Source organism: Anabrus simplex, chromosome 2 (assembly GCF_040414725.1).
Source record: "Anabrus simplex isolate iqAnaSimp1 chromosome 2, ASM4041472v1, whole genome shotgun sequence".
In the NCBI taxonomy this organism is placed as follows: Eukaryota; Metazoa; Arthropoda; class Insecta; order Orthoptera; family Tettigoniidae; genus Anabrus; species Anabrus simplex.
In genome coordinates this window covers 220,971,501-220,994,960 of record NC_090266.1, presented here as the reverse complement: position 1 = coordinate 220,994,960, position 23,460 = coordinate 220,971,501, and the positions used below count along the sequence as shown (strand labels likewise).

The 23,460-nt window shown below is 38.5% G+C and overlaps 1 protein-coding gene across 1 annotated transcript in view; it reads right to left on the bottom strand.

Moving 5' to 3' along the window:
• LOC136864016 (RING finger protein 44) overlaps window positions 1–23,460 on the bottom strand; it is a 344,632-nt gene that overhangs the window by 35,520 nt on the left and 285,652 nt on the right. Inside the window, exon 12 of the mRNA XM_067140516.2 lies at window positions 16,498–16,633. Within this exon, the coding sequence (XP_066996617.2) occupies window positions 16,498–16,633 (136 nt within the window). The remainder of the gene's footprint in view (window positions 1–16,497; window positions 16,634–23,460) is intronic.

The following is a 23,460-nucleotide window of genomic DNA, read 5'->3' as shown; positions in this document are numbered from 1 at the left end:
CCTCTAGGATGATTACGATCTGCTCGACGGTCACTCTGAGAAGAATAAATGAAAATTGTATATCAGTACTGAGGCAGTCCCATTCGCGCCCACTGTCGACATATGTCGACGTGGATATTTTTTTGCTCTGCAAGACAAAAGCAACTATAAATCAGCCATAAATGAATTCAAAATCTGTTAAAGGCATGTTTCGTTATTACGTTTAACACAAAAGTCCGATCTTACTTTCAACTGTAACAATATTATAAGAAAATATTACTCACCGCGACGGAAGCTTCGTCCTCGAGTGTATACGGAATGATATTTCATACGCAGCCACGCGATAAGGCGCGAAAACGAGCGATTCTTGTTTTCGTGCTGTGCAGTAAGTATCAAACTATGAACTGTAAACAATGCACCTCAAAAATATTATTCAGGTTTACCGATATAAGATCGACAATATTCAGATATCAACGTCGACATATGGGTTAAAAGCCTAGATTACCGAGCTCGATAGCTGCAGTCGCTTAAGTGCAGCCAGTATCCAGTATTCGGGAGATAGTAGGTTCGAACCCCCACTGTCGGCAGCCCTGAAGATGGTTTTCCGTGGTTTCCCATTTTCACACCAGGCAAATGCTGGGGCTGTACCTTAATTAAGGCCACGGCCACTTCCTTCCCACTCCTAGGCCCTTCCCGTCCCATCGTCGCCATGGGACCTATCTGTGTCGGTGCGACGTAAAGCAACTAGAAAGCCTAGATTGTCCTATTATGACTGCTTGAGTTTTCTTTGGGTTAATTAATAGGCAGTTCTCTTTTTCATACGAGCTAACTGAATTTAAAGTAGAGTTCATTTGGTTGATTGCTTTGTCAATGTCTGAGACTTTGAAGTGTGAGTATATCTTAAGATCGTCAGCACTCATTCAGTTGAGAAGAAATATCAATAATAGGTATATATTAAGAATAAGAAAGGTCCAATAATAGACCTTGGGGAACACCAGACAGCTTAGTCCTCCATTTCGTAGTCATGTTTGATACAACTCTGTCTGTATTTGAGGTATGAGCCCAAGAGCTGAACAGCAGAATGAGCCATGTGAAGTTTTGTAACTTGGCTAACCATATATCTATATTTACAGGGTCAAACACACTGCTGAAGTCTAGAAGGATAAGTATAGTCCGGTTTCGTTCGTCCATAACCCGTCTAATGTCATCTGTGATTTTGATTAGTGTTGTTGCAGTACTGTGTCCTTTCTTAAAACCAGACTGTAAGAGATCGAGTACATTTTTCAAAGTATTTAACCATTTGTTTACGCATTACCTTCTCCAGAACCTCAGAAAGTGCTATGAGAATGACGATAGGTTGGTAGCGAGATGTATTGCTTGCAGGAGTGTTTTGGGACTGGCACAATTAGTGCATCTTTCCATTTAATTGGGATATTGCCTGAAGTAAGGCAGGTATTAAATAAATTCGTAATAATGGGCAATATTACGTCAATTATGTAGGTCATAAATGAAATGGGAATTTCAACAGCTCCTGTTGCACGAGATTTAATTGGCATAACCTCCCTTCTTACTTCATACTGTAACGGTATCAAATTCAAACACAGGACAGAATGGAGATTGTTGCCTTAATATATCGTCAATGGTGTTTTGTACTGTCAGTGTGTCAGAAGTGAGACGTTCCATGGAGAAATATGTATTTAATTCATCAAGGGACACCTCGGGATCAGCATGCTTCACAAGTTGTTTGCCAATACCCAGTGACCGAAGTTGTCCCCATATCGAACCAGTGTTGATATTTACTTTAAATGATGGAAATAATTAAATTTCTTATTATGAATTACAAGCTTAATTCGGTTTCGAAGAACACTGTACTGCTCATGTAAGTCAGCTAGTTGAGTCTGCTTATAGCGTCTGTGTAGTGAGTCTCGTTCTTTCATAATAGTCATAACATCAGTAGTCAGCCAAGGACAGGGTGGACATGTTACTCTAACATTGCACTTCCGTGCATGTTGTACAGTTCACGTAAATGGGAATTAAACATTTTCACTTTCTCATCAATGTCGCTCAGTTGTATTAAATTCATGCTTTTAAAGCCTCTGAACATTACATATTTCAGTCAGTACTTAGGCACGCAAAGAGAGTATGGTAAACATGAGGTCATGTTTAGATATGTCAGGAACAGATACTTGTCCGTGGTGAAGGATTTTTTAGGGGTTATTTATTATTACTAGGTCTATGAATGTATCAGTAGAAATGGTGGAAGTACGGACGAGGTGGGTGGGTTTAAGAGGCAATATAGTCATATTGCAGGATCTAAAAATATTTTGTAGTCATAAGGTGTCGTCGTTCTGGGTTAATAAATTTGTGTTTAAGTCTCCAAAAAGTATCACGTGCTCGTATGATTGTAGCAGTCTCAGTAAGCTGTCTAAGTTACAGAAGTCTTGCACTGCATCAGGAGGCCTATATACTACACCAAGTATTTTTACAGAATTGACAAACACATCTACAAACATACAGTGGCTAACAGAATTTAGTGTACACATGGAAGTAAACAGTACTATCAAAGATAACGACCAAGCTTGACAAGTGGTGTATTACTGACGTACCAGGAAATCTAGTAGTACGCTCTGCCGTACTGTCTCACCAGAAATCCCATTCCTTTGTCCATGACCCTTCCTGCATATAAACATTGCTGCCCCATACACCACAAAATTGAACATACACCACAGATTACTTCCCTGCTATATCTAATTATGCTGAAGCAAGGAACGTGTTGGACGCTCCAGATATTCCTGTGTTCTTTTAGTCACCGTCAGGTGATAATGGGTCGGAGAAAAGAAATGTCTGTTCAAGAACGGCACTTAATAGTGAAATGGACGAAAGAGAGTAGATCTTTAGCCGAAATTGCACATGTAATAAGAAAACCGAGATCAACAATCCAAGGTATTGTCGACAGATATACAGCGAAGGAAGGGTACACAATAAAGTGGGAAGAAGACAGAAACCAGTGTTACAGGACAGAAACATATCATCCGACAACTCCGCAAAGACCAACATGAAAGTATCCCAAAAGTGACATCTGAGGCAGTGTCCACGATTCATCGGTCAGTGCCATATGTAACCGTTAGGACATAAAGATCGGCAAACTTCCATGGACGAGTGTCAAGGAAGAAGCCATAGGTTAGCGAGATGAATCTGCGGAAAAGACTAAGGTTTGCTAAAGAATACAGAAATTGTTCAGGCGGCTTCTGGAACTCTGCTTTTTAGCAAAGAGTAAATTTAACATCTTCGGATCAGATGGCTGGCTGTACGTGTGACGGCAACCTAATACAGCCTATGAAGAAGGCAAGGTACGTACGACGATGAAACATGGTGGTGGTTCGGTAATGCTATGGGGATGCACGTCTGCCTCTGGAGTGGGTAATCTGCATTTTATGGACACGAAAATGGACCAGTTTGTGTACATTTCCATACTGAACAAGAACGTCGAAGTGCAGCCAAACTGGGACTGGATGCCCCCTATTATTTCCAGTAGGATAACGACCCCTAGCACACCGCTCACAATGTGCAGTTATGGTTGTTATATAAAGTACCGAAAAAAAACTGGAAACACCCCCACAATCACCAGACCTCAATCCAACTGAGAATTTGGGGAGGCACTTGGAGAAAAAAGTGCAAGCACACAAAGTGGCCAGCAAGGAACAACTCAAGAGGGTCCTACAGGAGGATTGAAGCAAGATTTCACAGTCGTTTATGAAGAAACTTGGGGACACACTGCCAAACAGACTGGAAGCAGTGCTGCGATCTAAAGGACATGTAACCAAGTACTGAAGATGCGGGCATCTGCGGAAATTATCATTATACACTATTTTTTTGGTGTACGTTCAATTTTGTATGACTGATAGAAAACATTTTCATTTGTTTTTGTATAGCCAGGGAGTATATGAGTTCAACAATTATTATATTATTTTGTAGCCAGATGGTCATGCAATGCAAGTATTTTTCACAATACATAATGTGAAAGAAGTATATATTTTGCGTTAATATATCCCTACCCGATTGGTAAACATTTAATTATGTGAGCAACTGTATATTCCTGGGCAGTTTTTACAGCAGGAGTTGATGTGTGAACAACTCTACTGTTGAGCATAGATCTAAGGAGTTAACTCTCGCTTATAGCAGCAATAAGAATTGGACTGTCTACAAATATAGTCTTCAGTTCATCGAGGTGCGCAGTGATGGATTGGCTGTTGACATGCACACACAACAGGGCTCGATTGTTCGGTTCCATGGCTAAATGATTGGTGTGCTGGCCTTTGGTCACAGGGATCCTGGGTTCGATTCCTGGCAGGCTTGGAAATTTTAACCTTCATTAGTTAATTCCGCTGGCACAGGGACTGGGTGTATGTGTTTTCTTCAACATTTCATCCTCATCATGGTGCACAGGTCGCGTACGGGAGTCAAATCAAAAGACCTGCATTTGGCGAGCCGATCATGTCCTCATACATACCCGGCACTAAAAGCCATACGCCATTTCTTCTTCTTCTTCTTCTTCTTCTTCTTCTTCTTCTTCTTCAGAGTGTGATTAAATGACTTCTTGAGTTCCTTCTCTAAAATAGTTTAGGTAGAATAGGAGGGAGGAAGTGCTGAGAAACGGTCGGAGGCAAGCCGTGTCCTTCCAGACATATGTTCCGGTGAAAGGGCTGTGAAGGAATAGTGAGGGTGGTCTGTCCTACAGAAGAGTGCTGAGGGTTAAGGGGGGGAGCAAGGAGGGGGGACTTACAATATCACTTCTTAACTCAGGTACCTTAAAGGAATTTAACACATGCAGCTTACCTTAATTTCCTCGTACATAGTGAACTGCTGATTCACACATATTCACATATTCAGATATATACTAAATTAAAAATCAATGAACTACACAGAATGCACGTTGTTCATATGTTGCCTTCACCATATTGCCTGATTAACGATTGTAATTCTGCGAGTGTGTTCACATAAGGAACTTCTTGGCTGCATGTGTTGTGCAGTCCAAAAGTGTCTTGTGCCTTGTTCAAAATGTCTTATCAGCCAACTGAGGGACTCGGTTATGAGTAGTTTGGAGCCTTTAAGATGTCGTTTAGCAAGCCAAACTTGATCCCGCTGGTGGTAACAAAGACATTTTGTTATGATAGGCAGATCACCCTCAGGCACTACATCAGCAGTCTATCTACGTTGCCATCCCAGACGATGACAACAATCAATGGAGTACATTGAGAGTTCAACAGTTTATCACAGAAAGTTTCAGTGACCTTTCCGTAAATGTCCTCATTAGGAGTCTTGCTCACTCCATGCAGAAAGAGACGCCCACTGTACTGCTCCACTTCATCGCACCGAGCCTCCTGAATTTCTAGTCGCTTCTCAATATCAGCGACGCTGTCTTTCAGAACAGCGAGTTCCCCACAGATAGAATTTCAAAAGGTTCGGAAGTCTGCTTGAAGCATAGTCAGAACATCGCTGGGATTGGTAGCACTGTCGGCAGGAGCAGACATAGCTTCCTCCAGGTGGGCTTGGAATTGAGGCATTTGCTTTTTGAAGCCTGTAATTCTTTCATTCACTTCTTTCAGGGTCATAGTTGCACACACAAGTTTGTATCCGAAAGTTTCAAATTATACTCTCTTGCGATTAAGACTTCTTGGTTTTCTTGCGACTTAGGCAGGTGAATTGCGGAGCACACTTACATGAGTCTAGCTCTCAGCGCCATTACTCCTTATGTACAGGTTGACATAGTGTGTACAAGTACAGGAACACCACGATCCGACTCACTGCTAATTCAAACCGTGAATGACTGGTAAGTGGGTATTAAACAATGAAGGGGAATGAATGAGTTACGAAACAATCTGGAAACCACTGGAACACTGTTGATGAATTGGATTTCCAGAGTTACAACATTATGGTACAGACAGTGTCTGTAAATTTAACATGTTTTAGCCAAAGTATGTATTATATATATTTTGACGACTAAGAATTTAGAGCGTATGTGCTAAACTCAAAACTATGGAAAATCAATACTGCATTTTTCAACCCCACACGTTACGATTCATAAAGATAACACACACAAAAAAAAATTAGTTTCATAAATAGATATGTATTTACATAGAAATCAGTTTTCTGATGATACTTACTAAAAACTTGCAGAGTGGCCAAGACCCTGTGTAAATTCAGAGAACTTACTGAAGATAAGAATATCCTAACCCACATTCCAGAAGTTTAAGTCAGAGTAACCTCCTGTGGATAATTTCTGACTAACATTACACACTTCTGCATTAGTGCTTAATGAATCTCACAGAAGTTTACTCTAACTTAAAGGTATGGAATGTGGATTAGGACACTTATCTGTAGTAAATTTTCTGACTATACAAAGCATCTTGGCCATTCCAGGCATTTTCAGTAGGTTATCATTTATAAATAAAAACAGTGTCTTACAAGATACACCTTAATTCAATTAAAACTTTGCTCAGTCAAGTCATTAAAAAATTTACTCCCAAATACAAAATTACAACAATAATAATAAAACTATGAATATAGATCCACAAAAGGCAATCACGTAAACAAAAATGACAGGAAAACTGAAAGCACTAGTCAGCCTATTAAAAGCTTTTTAGATAAACCCTAAAAAAATGTTTTCAAAAATGCTTTAAATTATGTTAATAATATTTAAGCTCTTTAGGATTTTTCAAAAGTTTGTGCACTAGCCGCCAACGTCTTGGAAATGTGTAGCAATCCAATTGATCCCACTGCTACACTGGGGCGAAACTTTGGTAGTTTCACAATTGAGAAAGCCTGAAGAGCTTAAATGATTTTAACATTTACAAACAATGAAATTATTATTTCCTTCTAGGAACCTTATTTTGAAACAACAACAATAATAATAATAATGACAATAATAATAATGGTCCCAGGAATCAACCTGGGAGGAGTCCATGTGGCTTTTGTCATCACATGGCCCTGGGCAAAAGGGAGTGAAACGCGTCATTGCTTGTCATCTGCAACCATAACATATTGGGTTCAGCAAGAGAACCCAACTTAGCCTCTTTCACTCCAACTCCAGCATGTAACCTACGAGAGGTGTCCCTGTTAAACCGAGCAACCCAGTGGAAGGTTGGGTAACCAATCCCAGCGGAAAACTGGGCTGGTGAGCCGATCAGTGCTGGTGGCTTCAAGGCTTACAACCTTGATAGTTAAAAACCCATTACCTTTTAGGTAACCATCATTATGACTCTTGTAATACTCGAAACATGGAGAAGAAGAATATTCAGAAATGTACCCCAGGTGGTAAACAATCCACCCCCGCACAGTCTGGGGCAAGCAGGTCATCGGATTCTGGGGACCCTGCACCTTCATGCTTCCCACTTCTATCTAATTCTGCTAAACGACAATCAAAGAGAAACATAGAGTACTTTGCTACAGTAAAAATTAATTCCCTACTGAAGGTAGGCAAGCTCAAACAAACTCTTGACCTGCTGGAAAAGTACAAGGTTATGATAGCAGCGCTACAAGAGAGACTGTTTACCGATGAGGATGCAAGAGTGTCCGGAGTGTACAGAATCTACAAGGGGAAACCTGGTGAAAGAGTTATCAAGACACTTCCACAATCTGGTACTGGGTTTGCGGTACACCACAAGATGGTTGACCATATTTTAGATTTCACTTCACCTAACGGAAGGACCTCCTCGTTATCCTTCAGGTCTCGTAATAGAGCATACACAATCATAAATTTCCACTCACCCACGAATGACACAAACCGTTCAAACCTGAAAAATGTAGAACAATGCTGGGCCACCTTAGAAGAAACTCTAGATAAGATACCTTCCCACCATTCCATCATACTCATGGGAGACTTCAATGCACAAGTCAGTAAGGAGTGGAAGTACCAGAAGATAGTAGTCCATTATCCAGCCCGTAAGAGAACAAACAGAAATGGAGAACGTCTCATTGAACTCTGTGACAAGTACAACTTAGTCCTGAAATCAACAGCCTTCAAACGTCTACCTAGAAAGGCCAAAACCTGGAAGAGTCCAAATCCTATGCTTGCTGAATTCCAGTTAGACCATGTTGCTATAGCACGGCAACATCATACGGACATACAGAACGTCAAGGTATTACGAGGAGCCAACACAGATTCTGATCACTACCTTTCACTTGTCAAGATTAATATGCAACCCTTTAGAAAACACCAACTCTCCCAACTAGTCATAAGATACCCAGGTTCAATACTCTGCGACTGCACGATGAGGATTGTGATTTTCAGGATATCCTCAGGAACAACACAGAGAAAGAAGGATGGCCTGCCTTACTAAAGGCCTTGCTGGATGCCGCTCAAGAAACTATCCCTGCCTCATCAAGCAAAGGAAAACACCCATGGTGGAGTTCAAAGTATGATGAGGTTATAGAAGAAAGGCGTAAGCCTGGACTAGGTGGAACCAACATAAAATTGAAGCCAATTATGAAGCCTTCCTCATGCAAAGAAAAGCTACAGCTAACACCATCCGCAGTGCCAAGAGAAATTACCTCAGGAGCCTAATGCAACAGGCTGAAAATAATTTTCTGGTAAACAACTCAAGAGACCTGAACAAAGGACTTAAAAGCAAACAACCCAGTACACAGCTCCTACCCTCATCCTCCACGGGCCAGATGGAAAACTTCAACTGAACAATAAAGACTACACCAAAACTCTTGCAGATTATTTCCAGAAGCTACTAAACACAGAGGAACCTAAAGAAAAGCTTATTTTCCATAAGCCTTCACACAGGAACTCTGATTCTCAACCACCTACGAGAGAAGAAATAAAGGACATCATCGGTGGTCTCAAGAACAACAAGGCTTCAGGTGAAGACGGCATAGTTGCCGAGATGTGGAAACATGCAGATGACCAGTCTTTGCAGAGCATCCATCAAATCATAAAGGACATATGGATAACAGAGTCCCTACCCAAAGGATGGATGACTGCGATGATTCAACCCTGCCACAAGAAGGGAAGTAAGACAGACCTCAACAATTATAGAGGTATTTCCTTGTTACAAATTACCTACAAGATCCTCTCTGTAGCCCTGCTCAATAGAGTCACCACACAGCTAGACTCACAGTTGGGAGAATACCAAGCTGGTTTCCGTACGACTAGATCTTGTCCAGAACAGATACACAATCTGAAGACAGTTCTCAATTACAAAAGCCGAGGTGGACATCCCTGGGTGGTGGTCCTAGTAGATTTTCAGAAAGCTTATGACTCTGTGGACAGAGACACCCTTTTCTCCATACTATGGGAACTTGGTCTGGATGGGAAGACCCTACGATTGGTTCAAGCCACTCTGAGGAACACGATGTCCAAGGTCAGGTTCAGAGGTGAACTATCCGAAAGCTTTCCAATCAGAACAGGAGTTAGACAGGGTGATGGTCTCTCCTGCATTCTCTTCAACTGTGTCCTGGAAAAGATCATTAGGGAATGGAGAACAATGCTACCACCGGGAGCTGGACTGAAGCTTGGGTACAAGAGAGACAACCTCATTGTCCCGTACCTAGCCTTTGCCAATGACCTCATTCTACTGGCAAGCAATATAGAGGAGGCTACCTACAACTTACAGAGTCTTTATAGTGTAGCGGTTAAGACTGGTCTGAAGATCAGCATCAAGGCTGAATTTATGACCAATATCAAGGAGGCCTCTTCTACAATTCCTCTCACAAACGCTACCATACGAAAAGTACCTGCAGTTAAGTACTTGGGAGAATGGATCTCTGCGAATCAGAGCGAGAACCTAGCCATAGATGCCAGATGTACCAAGTTTGAAACGGCTTATCACTCATGTCGTAGTATCTATTAGTGCCTCTCCAAGAACCTCAAACTCTGACACTACAACTCTGTCATCAAACCATCTGTTCTGTATGCTTCCGAGTGCCTTGTAATGGCTAGGAAGGGCCCACTCAGAAAGCTGGAGTTAAAAGAGAGGAAGATCCTGAGGAGGATATTAGAACCAATCAGAGAGGAAGGAGGCACTTACAGAATCCGCCATAATGATGAACTGTATGAACACCAGGAGGACATCGTCACGTCTATAAGGAAAAGGCGCCTGACCTTTTATGGAGACTTGGCCCGTCTGGATTCCAAAAGACTCACCAACATGATATTCACAATGACAGGAAGAGGCAAGGCTTCTAAGAACAAATGGATCACGTCAGTTAAGTCGGATATGGAACAACTAGATATCCCACTGAGACAAACTCATGACCGACTACTGTTCCGTCGAGCCATCCGACAGAGAATTTTCCCAACATCCCTTACAAGTAAGGAGAGAAAGGAGAGAAGGATGGCTCATAGTCAGCAAACGAAGGAGTATTGGAAGAAGAAGAAGAAGAAGAAAGCAACAATTTTACCGAAGAGTAGATACGAGCCCCGTGGTCCTCAGTAGGCCTAAACAACAAAGAATAATAATGATGATGATAATAATAATAATAATAATAATAATAATAATAATAATGATGAAAATTGTAGCGTGACTGTAGAACAGTAAATTGCTCTCAGACAATATACATCAATAACCATGTTTTTGGACACAGTGATCACGAAAATGATGGTCTATTCGTATCACCTAACATTGTTGAGATAATTGTATTGCACCCTATAGCAGGACTGTTACTTTCTTCGGGAGTGGAAGGCGCCATTGTCTCTCAGTCTGGGCAACTTTATTATACCTTCTGGCTTTATTGCTCTAAAGGTAGTTAAACCTCTCCACTTGCCTATTCTGTTAATATAAAAGAAATATATGATAGTAGGGAAACAACTCTTAAAGCTTTGAACTATACAGAAATCAGGTGGAAAATCTGTGCAGATCTAAAAGTGATAGGTATACTAACAGGAATGCAGACAGGATTCACAAAATTTTGTTGTTTTCCCTCTTAGGACAGTTGAGGTAAGTGTAATCATCTTGAAATTAGAGTGTAGTCATCAAGAGAAAGTGTAGTATTAGGACAAAGTGTTAAAAACTTGCCAATTGTTGATGTCACCAAAATAATTTTCCCTCCCCCTTTGCATATAAAACTGGGGTTGATGAACTTTGTTAAGGTGATAGACAAATCAGGAAGCCCATTTCCATATTTAAGGGGAAAATTTCAAAGTTTGAGGGAGCCAAAACTAAAGGGAGATATCTTTATAGGGCCACAAATATGCGATCTCGTACACAATTCTGCATTCAAGGGGACTCTCATTCATTCCGGTTGAAAAAAAGCCTAGCTTCCTTTTAAAACTGTTTGTGTAAATTTTCTGGGAAATTATACAGCAGACGATTACAGAGATATGGTGGAAGATTTGTTGAGCGCTTACAAGACACTGGGATACCAAATGTCCCTTAAGATTCACTTCCTCCATTCGCACTTTAAGTTCTTTCCACCAAATCTTGGTGAGGTCTGTGATGAGCATGGGGATGGTTCCATCAAGACTTATTAGAAATGGAAAGGCAATACAAAAGGAAATCAGTGTTGGACATGCTTGCCAATTACTGCTGGCAACTTATCACAAAGGCTTCGGTGCCATCTTATAGGCGCAAGACTTTGAGGGAAAAGTTTGAAGGTAAGAATTTATTACTATACAATTTTAATTGCAACATAAATAAAATTTTAGAATACTTAATATATTTCTGTTGTTTTGTATTTTGGATTATGGATGACTTGGGTTGAAATTACACCAAATATAATAGAAAATAATAGAAAATTGCAAATGAACAACAGCAATCTATATAGCCTATGCAGTATGTTGCGGGAAGTTCATCATCATGTCCTCTCAAATAACTGTTAGGTGACAGAGGAAAATACGCTTTAGATTCAAAATCAGTAGATGTTAATCAACTAAAATTGCATATTTTCATTTCTGGGAGCAAAAAAAGTTTAAATTTGTTGTACTGTGTAATACGAATGATGTCGAGTAACAAACTGCAACACCACATATATTGGCCAAGCAACTCTAAATTTCCATATCTTTTTTTTAAATTAATAAACTAAATTTATAATAATAACACATCCGATAGCAATCATTATCTCGAATATCCTCAAATATAACTATGTCCAAATATCAGACAACATAACCCTATCTAAAACCGTAACCCAAACAAACTGAGTCCTAAAAGGTGACCCAATCAGCCCAATTTTATTCAACATCATGACAGCAGACATCACAGAAATAATCATAGATACCTCAGCATTGCATATACTTTACAAAGATGATATGGCAATAGGCTCGGAAAACATAAAAGAGCTCCAAGAGGTCCTCAACCAGCTCGCATCATGGGCAGAAAGAAACAGTTTGCAAATAAACCACAACAAAACTAAACAAATGACCTTCAGAAAAGGAGGAAAACATGCACCTAAAAATACAATAACCATGCACAACAAACCTCTAGAAGTAGTGCCGAAATTCAAGTACCTTGGAGTCACCCTCCAAACTACTACTATTCTTCGTCTTCGTCGTCGCCTTCTTCTGCTTCTTTTATGACCACCTAGGATCACTTTAGTCAGTCCGTCATTCAGGTCTCTTTGAAGGGATTGTTCGGGCTTTGCGGTCCTCCCAGTACTTCTTCAGACGCTCCGATCTTCGTGCCCTTTCCTCAGTTGAAAATGTGCGTGTTGTTGGTTTGTTTTGTGTAAGGGTAAAGCGGAGGTTTGTATTCTTGAGTTTTGTATTCAATTTTATCTTATTTTTGGTGTCTTCTGTTGTAAGGCCTATTTCCTTCAGATCCTCTCTTACTTCTCTGATCCATTTACATCCTGTTGTGGTATTTTTTGAGACGAGATTGTGTTGTACTAGTTTCATAAGTCTCGAATCCTGCATCCTCATGATATGTCCAAAGAATCCCAGTCTCCTCTTAAGCATAGTATCTGTAATGGGTTCTAGCTCTTTGTACACGACTTTGTTAGGTATTAACCGCCACTGTCCATCTTTCTGGTATTTTTTGTTGATGCAGGTTCTTCCAATCCTCCTTTCAATTTTCTGAAGTCTGTCAGTCTTTGATTGTTTATTCAGGTAAAAGAGTGTTTCTGCTGCGTATGTAGCTTCCGGTTTTATAACTGTGTTGTAGTGTTTTATTTTTGTATTTATTGATAGAGATTTCTTTTTTTTGTAGATATACCATGTTAATTTTTGTGCTTGTTTTGTTCTTATTTGGATTGAGATTTTTTCATTTAGGTTATGTGTTATTACTTCTCCAAGATATTTAAATTGAGTTACTATTTTGATTTTACTACCATTTATGGTAACTTCTTTTAGCTGTGTTGGTTTTTGGGGCATAATTTCTGTTTTTTCAAATGATATTTTGGGGCCAATTTTATTTGCAATGTTTTGAAGTTTTGATATCTGGGTTTTTGCTTCTTTTGTGTCCACTGCTAGTAATGCTAAATCGTCAGCAAAACCCAGGCAATTTGTTTTGATTTTTCGGCCAATCTTTATCTTGGGGGGACATTTCCTAAACCATTCCCTCATTACCATTTCTAGAGCACAGTTAAATAATAGTGGTGAGAGCCCATCTCCCTGCCGTAGTCCAGTTTTAATTTCAAATGTCTCTGATGTTTCACCCTAAACTTCACTTTTGATCTGGTGTTGGTGAGAGTCAATTTATCATGTTAATTAATTTGGGGTGTAGTCCAAGGTGTCTTAAAATTTTAAACAGAGATTCTCTATGGATGCAATCATAAGCTTTCTTGAAATCTACAAATGTTATCACCATATCTCTGTTTCTTCTCCTGTTATAGTCCATTATCAACTTAAGACTCATGATCTGATCAGGACAGCTCCTCCAGGGTCTGAAACCTCCTTGATATTCTCCTAGTTCTTTCGCAAGTTGTAAACTTATCCTATTAAGGATGATTATTGAAAATATTTTGTATGTTATGTCTAGGAGCGAGATTTCCCCTGTAGTTATTAGGGTCGGTTTTGTCTCCTTTTTCTGTGCAGTGGATGAATAAGGGCTGTTGTCCAGTGTTCTGGTAGTTCTTCCTTAATCCAGATAGAGACTTGTTGATGGAGGGCAACTTCTGCTGATGTTCCTGCATATTTCCAGATTTCTGCAAAGGTCTGATCTTCTCCTGGTGCATTGTAGTTTTTTTTTAATTTATTCAGAGTTTGGTAGACTTCCTTTATTGTGGGGGATTGATGTTCTCTGGTGATGTTTTTATCGGAGTGTTGGTGTCCAAATGAAGGAGTTCTGTAGGTTCCTCAAAATTTAAAAGCTTGTTGAAATGTTTAGCCAGAATTTCTGCATTGTCTTACCTACAATATCCACATCAAAGAAAGAGCAGCCAAAGCAATAAAAGCCATCTACAACATTCAACCACCTCAACAAATATCATTGGGTACAGCAATGCTACTGTTCAGGACAGCCATATCACCAATAGCAACCTATGGGATTAGCGTCATCTGGGAAAAACTTCCACTCAGCGATCTGATGACAGTAGAAAATGTCAAGGCCCGATATCTCAAGAGAATTCTAGGCATTGGGAAGTCAGCCCCTTCAAGGTTAACATAAAATTACAAAGTTAAAATTTAACTTTGTATGTATGTTGTCTCCATGTTTTTATGAACACATAGTATGATATGTTGGGTACGTTGGTGAGTAAAATAGTCGTAATGATTAGATTGCTTTTATAAAGTTTTAAAATAACTTCTAAAATTACCTATACCAGCCTAACTTATGAGATATTTAACGATCACAGTGTTAATGATATCACCTGCTATAATGCAACATAAGTGAGTATATCTTAAACTCTTGTCTTCATTCCAAGCTCTTTTCAGGCACACTCCTAAGAGAGGTGAGCTGCATGTACCATGTTACTGCTTATCTGCCATTTTCTAATCTCTGGCAAACTGGAAATCAACTCAGGGCCCTGATAACTGCATATCATATTGCTAACAGTTACACTACAGGGATAGACACCTCTTAATTACAAGACTTTGACGTATCTAATTGAATTTGATTTGTGCTTGCAGTGCGTGAGTCGGACGGAAAAAAACTGTACTACCAGCCCATGATTTCTTGAGCTATCGGAGTGTGGGCTATGGGGAGTTGTGAGCTGTACTTCTGCAGCTCACCCTGCAGTGAGGAAAACAAACCGGCAATGCAACCAACAGGAACAGCGATAAATCTATCGACCTTCGAATATGAAGGATTTAAAATATATTTTCATAAACACGCACTACATCACAAGTATTAATTATATCAGCTTGCACGGAACATTGTAATTCGCACTTCATTCAATGATGGCCGATTTGAGTCTATGGAGGAATACACGTCGCTCATATTTTCTGACGTGTTGATAATTATTTCATCCATGGCAATTTCCATGATACCATCACACCTCCAGTAATTGTCTTCCCCGAGTTCTCACTCTAAATACATAAAAGAGAAAAATACTCTAAAATCTGTACTTGTGTAACAACATTTTTATAGACTCCTGTGTTGGGCCTGGAATAGCCTCAGCCATTTTACACTTTTTCATGGATCGTTTGTTGAAGTAAAAATTGTAAAAGAAGGTGTATTCTGTGAAAGGCAGGGATATTAGGTTGGCCTAAAAAAGTAATTTAATATTCATTTAATGAGACTGAAGCGCAGAGAAGTTAAATCCTTTAAATGTTATCTTACTCAGCAGTAATCCAATTCCTAAACATCTACCATGATATTCTGTAGTTGGTAAGTCGAGAATAAATAATTAAGTGGTATGAATATTTCTCCTCATGTGATAATCTATGAACTTCGATAATATTCTGCGCTGAACTATGCAGCTTGTACTGCAATTAAAGATGTCGACTCCGACTACGAAGTTTACTGAGCTCTGCAAATCTAGCACCAGAGGGCTGAGGGTTCAAGAAAACGTGCATGAACTTGCACACATTTGTGTGACATCACTGGAGCTGCAGTATGGCTTGTATCCATAATGAAGTGTAATAGCTGTTGTTCATCTCAGTCAAATTACAATTTGGGGGGGGGGCCTTACATGGAAGTCTTAATTTTCTTTCAAGTTTAAAAACTTCATATTAAATCCGTATTGAACCGAGAATCTAATGGGAACAAAAACTGGGGTCCACCTACTCAATACAATGTTATAAAATGAATTATAACATTTTATTGTAAAATAATAAAATGTTTATTATAATTAGTTTATTATAAAATAATTTATTATAAAATAATAAAATGTTATAATTAATTTTATAACATGGTATTGTATTGTACTGAATAGGTGGACCCCACTTTTTTGTTCCCATTAATTTTCTTTGTCACAAAAAGTGGGAGGGGGGGGACCTAACATATGAGGAAATATGGTAATTATGTAACTTGCTATAGTCTTTCCATATAATGCAGCATAGCTACTATAAAAGGGTTCCCAGACTCACTGTAACCAAGTGTAAATAAATTTAACTTTTTTTTTTTTTTTTTTTTTTTTAAAGAGCAGAAGATACCAGTCTGACAGAAGAAATATTAAATTAGATTTACAGAATAACCTTACCTTAAGCCACTTGTCAACACACTTGGCATGGAACTCATGGGAGCATGGAAGAACTCTGAGCATTTGTCGGGCCTCAAAATCACACATGCATACCACACAGGAAGTTTGATCACCATGGTGAGTGTTTACATTGAATCTAAATGAACAAAAAAAACAAATGTTAGTATATTCCCTTATTATTGGAGGAACACATTTTAAAAAAATGACAATATAACGTGTGACAGTGATGAGATGATACTGAGATTACATCAAATTTGCCTTGTCTAAGTATATAGCACTGTTGATAAATTTAACCATAATAGGTATTTATTTGATCCTGTATTGACTTGTCTGAATCTATTAAAGGAACTATTTAAAATAGTTTATGTTGGGTCCACCTTGTCAATACACTTTTAATGATTGAAAATTATTTATTTTATCATTCATGTTTCAGGAAAAATATCCGTTCCCTTCATCAGTGATGTCAATTCAAGGAATAAAACAATGTAACACTATCTTAAAGGAGTACTGTATCCTAATTCACCATATCATTGAATAAAGAAACTAATGAAATATGAAAATGATCCTTGAATAAAATTTAATATTTTGGTGAACTGAAATCGGAATACCTAAATAAATTGAATCGTGCAGTCGAGTAAGGAACTAAGTCAGATTTTGCTACTTTTCAGGAGAGTAAAAAAACTGATTTTCTTCGACACGCTTCAATGAATAATTCCCATTATTTTATATAATATTTAGTTCAGTGATAGATATGTAACGGAGGTAACAGGAAAATGTTCAAGAAAAATTTATAAATTTTATGACCGTTTGAACTTTTTTGACTTTGTTCCTTTCTCCAATAATACCGGAAAAAATTTTGAGTTTGGGAATAAATCTCTCATACAAACTACACCAACATTTGTTATATATTAAACATAGCATAATGCAATACATAAGCACTGTTTACAGTTTATCCAACAGAAAAAATCAGGGAAAACAAATACAAATGACCTTGAAGCGCCAAATAACTACAGTATTACAACTGAGACTACTAACCTAAGGTGAATTCATTGGCTGCGAAATAATGTCCAAATAAAATGCCAAAGCATCCTCATTCGCAACATATTTCAACAGCTTACGCAAGTCCTTTATCTTCTCAGCTTTTATTGGAACCCCACCCTCTGGATATGCTGCCATTGAAAAATGCAAGGAAAATGTGCAAAAGTTACCTTTCCCAAGAAGAAACGTATGTTTCACAATGCTGTTTATGAAGGGAAGTGCTACAAGAACTTCTGGTTTCTCTGCCCTACATCTGTATTCTTTAAACGAAGGAGAAAATGCAATCTTTCCAGCACGAGGAGTATTCTTTGTCGATGTTTCAGCTGATAGTCACTTTTTTAAAAAACTCAGCCCACCACTTGTCAAAATTAAGTACTGCACTTGAGTCTACTAACTTAACTGTAACATTTGCTTTGCTGTTTACAATAATTGCCATATACTCTTCGATAGTATAAACTCTGTCTACTTTCTTAATGTTTTTCTTAAATACCCCAAAGTCCCTGTCGCATGGTAGGAATGAATGACCCCTCTCGGGAAAGTACTGTCTAATCTTAAATCGATTTGAAGCTGCCAGGCCTAGCATTAGTCTTATGACCGTATGGTTCTTATTTTGGCCTGGAGAACCATCAGAGAAAACTTGTAACTGGTCAACATTTTCTGACACAAATTCGTCTATATAATCTTTCAGGAAAGAAGCAACTTCATTCGCACCCTTCTTTCCTTGGCCTTCATGATACATATACACAACACACTTGTCCGTTGTAAGATCATGAATACAAAACACATTCACCCACAACTGTCTCATGTAAAACACTTCTTGCACCGGTATGTGTGGCAGGGGCAGATTTTGCATGAAGTCAAAGGCAAGGCCTGTCACTTTGTCATTTGTTCTGCATAGTGTTGCAATTTCTTTCAAAGACCTGTAGAATTTCCTGCTTCTTCTTTTATGAACATTATATTCAGCCTGAGCTGCACGCTTTGCTGATTCACAAATATGTGGACTCCTAAGTTTAGCTGTGAACTCCTCACATTTGCTGCAGACATCGATCTGTGGTTGTCCGAATCGGTAGTTATAATTCTCAACAAAATAAGTCCTGTAGAAGCTGTACTTGACTCCACACTCCGGGTATTTTGTGACAAACATGTTGTGCATTTCTTTAATAGTTAAGCGGGCATCTAAGTAATGCACTTCTTTCCCTCCATTCCCTTCAGAGGGAATGATTGAATATGATCGGATATCAGTTTAGTGACATCTTCTGGTATCTTTCTGGTATTTGGATTGGTTCCTCTCTTGTCCCTGGGAATTTCTCCATGAAGAAGCAGCATTGTGATACGGAATACTCTTTTCTGAGTGACGGCATGTATGCTCATAAAAGCTGAACGACATACCTTCTTTCTATTATTGCCATCCATAACAAAGTAAGCGAAACTTGCTGCTCGCTGCTTTGAATTTTCATTCCTTGGTCTTTTGGTCTTAATTTCATTCTTCTCGATGAGGCGCTGCAAGTGTAAATCTTGTGCATCCTTACTGGGAAGTTGAAGAAACTTGGAAAGAATGGACATGCGAGCCTCTTCGTTGATAAACTCAAAGCACTTCTTTCTGCATCTAGAAGAATAACATATTATTAATACTAAGTATAAATCTGTACCATACGTATTGTTATCTAAAACAAGAGTAGAAAGTTTGGTTGCATGTTAGAATATTATTTACTAAACAATCCCTAGTGATACTTCTCCAGCTCCTTACTTACCTGCAGTCAGAACCGGTTTCTTTGCCTTCCACAACTCTCCCACGTTTATTCACATATGCTAGTCCTCTGAGTCTTGCGTGTTTCAGAACACTATGTTTATGGCCCTCAGGCTGTGCTTTCCTTTTCTGAGTCATATTCTCAAACGTAATACAAAGATCACTTTGTCATCCACCGAGATACAAACTGAAATACTGTACACTATAACCCACCATGTACCGTACGATTTCTGTTTCCCTCCAGTATGTTGTCCTTTGTGTTGTACAAACGCCGTAAATTGAAATATCCCCTGTTATACCTACATCGCATGCAACGTGCAGCAAAGAATGGAACTAAGTCATGAATAGCAAGTGGTGAAGAAACGCACTAAGTCATCGACTTAGTGCGTTTCTTCACAATATGCCTGATGTCCATCCACTGTTTCTCCCACAAGGAGAAGGCTGACTTATTTCTTTCCTTTACCAAATGATAGGTCTTGGTTATGTGAGGTAAATGAGGCAATAAAATGAAAATGGCCGATTTTGACTTAGTTCCTTACTCGACTGCACGATTCAATTTAAGATCTTCAAGTTTTTCTTCTTTTTCTTTCTGAAATGATCGAACGCTAGTCTATACAATGGGTTCTCTTCTGTATTGTCCGGCTCCGTGGCTAAACGGTTAGCATCCCGGCCGTTGGTCACAGGGGTCCCGGGTTCGATTCCCGGCAGGGTCAGGAATTTTAACCATTTCGCTGGCACGGGGGCTGGGTGTATGTGTTGTCTTCATCATCATCATTTCATTCTCATCATGATGTGCAGGTCGCCTACGGGCGTCAAATCGAAACACCTGCACCTGCCGAGCCGAACATGACCTCGGACACTCCTGGGACTAAAAGCCATACGCCATTTCATTTTTTTCTTCTGTACTTTCATTTAAACTTGATGCAAAGTCATTTTTGTGCAAGATAAATTTCTAAACTTTCCAAAACATTAATCAATTTTCTCTTTTTGGCCAAATGTATTAACTCCTTGTCATTAGAAATGTCTGTAAATTTGTGATTCTTTTCAATCATATGCTCTCCCATTGCTGAATATCTTATGTTTGACTGCATTAACATGTTCTTTGTACCTTATAGCCAAACTTCATCCAGACATGTATCATCGTCTACATGTTTGGCATGTCAATTTGTAAATTCCTGATTTATTAAATATACATTTATTCTCTATTTTATCTGAACTGAAAATGACCTTATCAGTATTATCAGTTTTGTATGCGCCATTGATGTTCGTTTTCTGAAAATTTTAGCTAGTTGATAAGAGTGTTTATTTTGAAAAGTTAGAACTGCAAATTTCTTTTTCTCCTTTCACTCTTTAATTAAAGTTGTTTTTGGTTCATTTTTCATTTGATCATTTTATTAATAAATTTTCTGGAGTACCCGTTGTCACGAGCAATTTGGTGGATTATATTTATCTCTCTATTATAATTCTTCCTAGACATAGGTATGATCATAGCTTAATTAAGCTGTAAAATGTTTCCTTCTTATGTTGACCTGGATGATTGGAGTAGCTTCTGATAATAGTATCTGTTTGAGTAGCTTTTCTGAAAATTTGAAAACTGAAATGACCAGAATTTTTAGTATCCTTTAAATTAAGCAGACCTGGCCAACAACTGGAAACTGCAGAGATGATGATGATGATTCCTTTAAATTGTAAGAAAAACAAAAGATAGTGTTATATTGTTTTATTCCTTGAATTGACATCACTGACGAAGGAAATGAGACATTTTTCCTGAAACATGTATAATAAAATAATTTTCAATCACAAAAAGTGTATTAACAAGGTGGACCCAACATAAGTTTCTTTAATAGATTTAGGTATACAGCGTGAAAATATATCTAAAATAACATCATCTTACTAGTTTGCAGAAGTTTTAGGCATTAAAACCGACATCAAATTGCCAAACATTTCAAATTGCTGTAAAGAACAGTCCTTAACGTGTACCTGTAGCTCATACACATAATAATAATACTGGGCGAGTTGGCCATGCGGTTAGGGGTGCACAGCTGTGAGCTTGCATCAGAGAGATAGTGGGTTCGAACTCCACTGTCGGCAGCCTTGAAGATGGTTTTCCGTGGTTTCTCATTTTCACACCAGGCAAATGTTGGGGCTGTACCTTAAAGCCATGGCTGCTTCCTTCCTTCCCACTCCTAGCCCTTTCCTATCTCATCGTCTCAATAAGACCTATCTGTGTCGGTGCGACGTAAAACAAATTGTAATAATACTACTTGCTAGGCATGCCACCAATAAATTTTCTAACTACTTTTACGGTTTTTAGAGACGCCAAGGTGCCGGAATGTAGTTCCGAAAGCAATGGAATGGAGAGGATTAGGAAAAGATATTATAGAATATATGCAAGCAATGTACAAGGATTGTTACAGCAGTGTCCAGACATGCACAGAGAGGACACAGTGGTTTTGCAACAAACGACAGAGATATGCTGTCATCACTGTTATTGCATTATTTTGTTAAGAAGGAAACCATTCTTTTCAGTATCAATGCAATGAATAGAACTTCTAATCTATTCAGTTTTTCAAAACAAATCTTGCACTTAGAATACTACAAATCTCAAACACAACTGCTAATGATAAAAAAGGAAATAAAATTTGCATGAAAAAAAAAGCACAAGAAATTAAATAACCAATGTTGGAAAGGATGGTAATTAAACTACATTGATGCACAGCTACAGGAACAGATTAAATTAGACTTGAAATGATGAAATACAGTGGGAAGGCAGAGAAGAAATAGCTTCAGAGAGTAATAAGATTAGCATGGAGTGTTAGTAAAGTACATATCGATTGGACAAAAGCACCCATCTATAAGCAAGGGAACAACTACTGAGGTATCTCATTGGTCAGTATACCAGGCAAGGTATTCACTGATATTATGGAAGGGACGGTGCAATCTGTGGAGTTAGATGAAAACCAGTGAGGTTTTCAGAGCACAGAGGGGATCAGATTTTAAATATGTGCAAAGCAACTGAAAAATGCTATGAGAGGTTATAGACAGTTATGTTTGTTTTGTAGAACAAGAGAAGGCATGACAGTACAGACAGAAAAAAGGTTTGCTGTAATGGGGGACCATGGGATTAAGGGTAGATTATTTAAATCAATCAAAGGCATTTATGCTGACCATTTGTGACGTACCTACTCTGCCCACAGATGTGCGACAGTATTATAACGTAGCCGGTCACTTTAATAGTAATATAAATAAATTATATTTCATTGTTTCTCAATAAACAATATCCCATGGGCGCCAGCCCTCAAGCTTATGGCTTGAAAACAATAATAATAATAATAATAATAATAATAATAATAATAATAATAATAATAATAATAATAATAATAATAATAATACGTCATGAGACTAAAAAACTCCCAGGGGTAGGGTGATGGGACACTAACCATTAAGTACACTAACTTGGAATTTAAGGATCATTAATAATCATTTCATAAAATACAAATTAAAACAGCTATTTATTAGGATGAAAAATGCGACTAACGGGGTATTAACGAAATCTGAACTTACGGAAACAAAAGAAAAATGGAATGAAATTAACTCTAAGAAAATGAACTGTTGCGAAGACTTGCAGTAACTTACGCCTTTAGCTTACCATATGTAGACTCTTATCTTGAAGCTGATGATGGGTGGATCTCTCGTACCAGCTGCGTCATCTGTTGTTGGATTCCAGTCCTACCTCTGCTTTTCCTGCCTTTAACACTTCCTACTGTACTCCTTACATAAAGTCGTAATGAGTCCTAATTTTAAATGCAAAACCACCATGGGTTATGTTCATGGAGAGAATACACTTTTATTCTTCTGTATTACAGAACAGTAGCGTAGCTAAATTCATAATAAAAGCTCTCCTTCCCTGTACTAGTCAAAACCAGTCTCCCGTTGACTATACCTCTCGTCATTGAGATAAAAAGTCCCAATGAGAGTAATTTTTGAGTAGATGAGTAGATGAGAACTGAACTAAGTTAAAATAATCTCCGATGTGCAGACGTAGAATCGTAGTAAGAGTGTCTTCCAAGAGTGTCTCAGTGTCAGAGTGAGAATAAGAATATCCTCTCCAGCTCTTGTCTTCGACGTATATAGGTTCAAAAGTCTCCTTCCATCAGCCATATCACATGGTCCAGTAA